The sequence below is a fragment of the Oncorhynchus keta genome, chromosome 19, assembly GCF_023373465.1.
Source record: "Oncorhynchus keta strain PuntledgeMale-10-30-2019 chromosome 19, Oket_V2, whole genome shotgun sequence".
In the NCBI taxonomy this organism is placed as follows: domain Eukaryota; kingdom Metazoa; phylum Chordata; class Actinopteri; order Salmoniformes; family Salmonidae; genus Oncorhynchus; species Oncorhynchus keta.
Genome location: NC_068439.1, coordinates 65,434,938 through 65,439,446, shown reverse-complemented (window position 1 = coordinate 65,439,446; position 4,509 = coordinate 65,434,938). Strand labels below are relative to the sequence as shown.

The window sequence follows — 4,509 nt, the reverse complement described above, 5'->3', positions numbered from 1 at the left end:
ATTCCCTTTTTCCCCTTTGAATACCATCTTGCATAACAATAGGCTAACCAATAACATTATAGCATACAATTGTCTAGAGGTGCAGTCCAAAATTGTCACAACAGACACATGGAAATTTATATATTTTTAAACGTCTATAGGTCCCTACAGTAGATATAATTACAGAATAGGGTGAGTTGTTGTCTCGAAAGGCTGTAGAAATGTTGGTGACTGATTTACAACTCTGTGTACAGACAGTGCCAGTTATGCAATTGTTATTATGTGTGTCTCTCTTAAGGAGTTTTGTTTTACCCATCCTCTCAATAACACATAACAGGAAGGATGAATATTTTCCCTCACCAAAATAGATTAAACATATACTTTGTGGTCTTCAAAAAACGATTTATTTTATTATGGCGTTAGAGCATTGGCACATACTCTGGCTCCATTGATCTGCTGTGGTGAAAACAAAGAAGAATATTCTCTGAGTGGCCAAATATATTTATATAAAAACGTTTTTAATCAGTGACATCTGTAGAGTAGGCCTAGAGGGCTTGTTTGCATAGGCAACTGTTACAAAAGAAAAAAGCCAAACAAGTTACAGTTGTATCATTGAACTGCAGTTGGAAGTACTAGGCTATTTGATATGTTGTTTTTGTACTTTCTAAAGGAAAAAGCAAGCGCCTGTCACTTCTTTCCAGCAGCAAATTGAAGTGCACCATCAAATATGTATTCTTCTATCTTCAATATAGCTTGTAGTTCATCTCATATTTACAAAATGAATGGATGAGATTAGAAACACTCTGCTTCGATTCATTCATTGACTGATTATCTCCAAACCCTTTGGTTCTTCATCTGACTGATTAGAACAACTCCTAAAGACACTGCCCACTGTCATGACGTTGAATCAAAGTGGAGAACTGATTAGATTTGAAAAAGTAATCTACGTAAGGGAATTTTGTATATTTTTCACCCAACTTTTAACCTACATCCAATGACATGGTAACATTTTTGGTTGACAACTCAACCAAATGTACATCAAAAGTAGACATTGAACTGATGTCTGAGTCCAGTGGGTGCTTTGTGAGTGTTTGTCACATTATTTCCCCACCAAGAGAATCAACTGAGTTGAGGTCAGAGGTCAGAGCAAAACAAAACTTCTGCTGGATATTTTAAGGAATTTTGTTTCTATTTCACATATTCAGAAAATAATAGTCATAATAATATGAATTATATAGCCAATTTTGGGGAAGCAAATGGTCTAGTGATAGTGTTAAGAAAATTATGAAAACAAACTGACACTGAAAATTGAGAAAAAGACAGAAGCTAGATAGGTCCAATTTGAGTGTTGTTATTCAATAAAAATAAATCATTAGTACATTTTAAGTGAATTTCATTATCGTCGCTCTCGCTCCCATAAGATAACTTGCATTTGCTCTGAATCTGCACACAATCAGAAATTAAATAAACTGGTTGAATAAAAGTCCATGAACACCAAAAAATCCAAGCTATAGTTAATAAAACAGTCTTGTTCCTTTATCTTCAAAGTTTGGAAGTCCTCTAGTCACCATGAGACCTTTGAAAAGTCAAACACTTAAAAGGCTCCTACTTCTGTTCCCCAAGGTCTGTATGGTTTGCTGCTGCTGCTCTCTCTGTCTCTGCTTTGCTGTGAGGTGGATGTGGTGGATATGGAGGGGCTCACAGCTGAAGCTACCATAGACGATGTGCTGCTCACACTGTGAGGTGTGAAGATGGGGAATCCTCCAGGGAATGACAGGGGAAAAGTCTGGGCCGCAGCAGCAGCAGCGGCCGCAGCGTGAACAGTAGCCGAGAGCGACAGGAGGGAGGTGGAGAGCGGGGGGACGCAGGGCGCGACGCTGCCATTAGAGGGCGCCCTGTGAGAGGAATCGGTATGGGAGAAGGTTGCCGTTAGGAGGGCCGAGCCACGCTGGGGCACCTCCACAGACAGTCTGCTGGCGGCACTGTCTGAGGAGGGCAGTCCATTCTGCTGGAGGAAGGTGGTGGGGAAGGGGTGGAAGGCGGCGGCCCAGTGGTGAGGGTGGAGCGCCTGCTGGTGGTGTGCCATAGATGAGGTCATGGCAGCCGCCTCCCTCTGGGAGGCGCAGGTGCTGAGGTGGGAGACCAGGCGCACACGCAGGGGGTCGCTACTGTCTAATCCCTCCACAGAGCTCAGGTATCTGGCCACCTCCGTCAGACACTCCCTGAAGCCCACACTCATGAAGTCCATGGCCAGGGAGTGGGCATCAAAATACCCTATAGAGACAGACACAAAGGAGGGATATTGAAATTATGAATGACAAACACCTATAAATACTGCCGGTCTCTCTACTGATCTGTAATGTAGCCACCAGCTACTGATGGGAGTGATTACTAAATGGAGAGGGATGGATACATGCTGGTCTCCGAGGCTGACCATTAGGGCTCCATCTGTGCTTCCAGGCATAACCTTAACAGTCTGGGATTGTGCTGGGATGTTTATATGTTTGTTTTGTCTCACCTGTTTTTACACTTGCCGAAAACCCCAAACAAACCCCTGACAGGGCAACCTGTGAATGCAGCCTTCTCCCCTACCACAGATTTATGAAAGCAAACACAATCCAAGGGCCAAGTGCTCCTTTAGTCCCATCAGAACTTTTCCACGAGTTCAAACCTACCATTAGCATTGATTTCCACTTGTCAAAGGGGACCGCTCACTCAGATTTCACTACACAGTAAGGCAGAGAGAAGCAGCCAATTAACTCCTTACCTTTACCGCCAGTGGCCTGCAGCATCTTTAGGTGATCCACTGTCATCTGCAATATTTCTGCCTTCTCTAATTTGGCTGAACCCTGCAAGGAGCAACAGGATGTATGAGTCTTAGAACTCTCCTAACTTTCAATGAAAAAATATCCACAAAATGTCATAACTGTTTTGATGAAAATGAAACTTTTGAGGAAGTTCCATTTAATTTCAACCCACTTGTTTTTCAAATGCAGTTGGGACAAGTCGACGTAACTCTGATAAACTATTATTGATTCGATCCCTCCTTCGCTTCTCGATGATCTACAATAGACAAATATTTTATTGCATACTTTGAAATATAACAATACAAGGCCTAATAATAATATTTTTAACAATAACGCAACAATAATTAAATACATGTTTAAATAATAAGTAATACACAATAAAGATAACTACAATGGAACAAGAGGACAACAATGTAATGCCCGACTTTAGTGTGTGTTATCCGCGATGATTTACGTGTGTATGTTCGTTTTTAAAATAGTCGAATTAATAAACTATAAACGAATCTTCATTATTAAATAATAAGTTATACATAATAATAGTGATGATAATAAACTACTAAATAAATAATTACCCCTCTTCGTTTTTTTCTTGCCATAACTTGGGTTGTTGTTGTTGGGGAGCCACATCTAATAAATGATCCATTGCTGTGCCTGCATGGGACAAACATAAGATATAAGTTCATTTTACTCAACATAATGTGTTATTTTTGTTATGGATGAGCAAGTATCCAAAACCACACCGTTTACATTGTGTAATTTATGCATCAATGTATATTTTGATAACACTAATGTAGCCTGCACTAACACTCTATGTATAATACCTTAAAGAGAATTCTCCAAAATGTTCCTGCATCGTGCATGAATCACCCATAAAGGTGATGATTTGCACTTGTCACCTAAAAGTTTACACCAGAGTGAAACTTTTTTGGCATGCAAATTTGACAAGCTTTACTCAAGTTAAAAGTTTCATCCGTTTTGCCTGGTGTACACGCGGGAGATTCTGTATCTACCCAACATTTACCCCACATCTCCATCTTTAAGAACTCACCCAGAATAATTATTCTCACTGCCGACATCAATAGTTTCATCCATGTCGCTGTCAGAAGTACTATCCTCACAAGGCCTCTTCATGGTGATACACTCGCTGTCTCTACTAACGTTCCGTGGATGGGTGCGCGTCCAGGTAGACTTGACTGGTGCGTGTACAATTCCCTTTGTACAGCTTTCCCAACGAGCCGTTGGAGCCTCACCTCACAGATGCAGGGGAGCGTAGCTGCCAACGTCCTGCTTGGGAACACCCACATCAGAAAAAACACGCCCCGAGCCACTGAGCAATGAGGAGAGAGAGGTTTGTGCTCCAACGCTGGACCAGGGTTCGCTAGATAATTGACTGCACCGTTTTAGTACTGTTTAAGACACCCGCGAGCCGCGAAAAGCGTGAGGAACTGTTTACACGAACTCGGAATGTGACAGAACATACACAGGACATATAACACTGCTTCAACCATGACAAAACATATATGTGTGGCAGATAATAGTCAATTATAGTAGCCAAACCGTTACCTGAACTTGAAAAAAGAAAGCAAAATCTAAAATATATAATTCTTGATAAATATATAGACTTTATGTTGCTAAAATCATTCACCTTTAGTGAGAAAAGCATCCCTCTGTGCAACCCTTCCTGCAAATGTCCATGTCTCCAAATAATTTTTACACAGCTAGG

At 41.1% G+C, this 4,509-nt stretch overlaps 1 protein-coding gene across 1 annotated transcript; it reads right to left on the bottom strand.

The window, feature by feature from the left end:
* Positions 1-476: 476 nt before the first annotated feature.
* LOC118398708 (hairy/enhancer-of-split related with YRPW motif protein 2) lies at positions 477-4,105 on the bottom strand. Its single transcript, XM_035794332.2, has 5 exons — positions 3,835-4,105; positions 3,359-3,437; positions 2,959-3,042; positions 2,747-2,828; positions 477-2,253 (listed from the first exon to the last, which is right to left on the bottom strand). The coding sequence occupies exons 1-5, from the start codon at positions 3,915-3,917 to the stop codon at positions 1,574-1,576; spliced, it is 1,008 nt and encodes a 335-aa protein (XP_035650225.1). The 5' UTR covers positions 3,918-4,105; the 3' UTR covers positions 477-1,573.
* Positions 4,106-4,509: the final 404 nt, after the last annotated feature.

Coding starts and splice junctions, on each gene's coding strand:
- LOC118398708 (XM_035794332.2), bottom strand. CDS start 3,917: ATGAAGAGGCCTTGTGAGGATAGTACTTCTGACAGCGACATGGATGAA. Junction 3,043..3,358: donor CAAGAAAAAAACGAAGAGGG/GTAATTATTTAT, acceptor TGTCTATTGTAG/ATCATCGAGAAGCGAAGGAG. Junction 2,254..2,746: donor GCAGGCCACTGGCGGTAAAG/GTAAGGAGTTAA, acceptor CTGTCTCTATAG/GGTATTTTGATGCCCACTCC.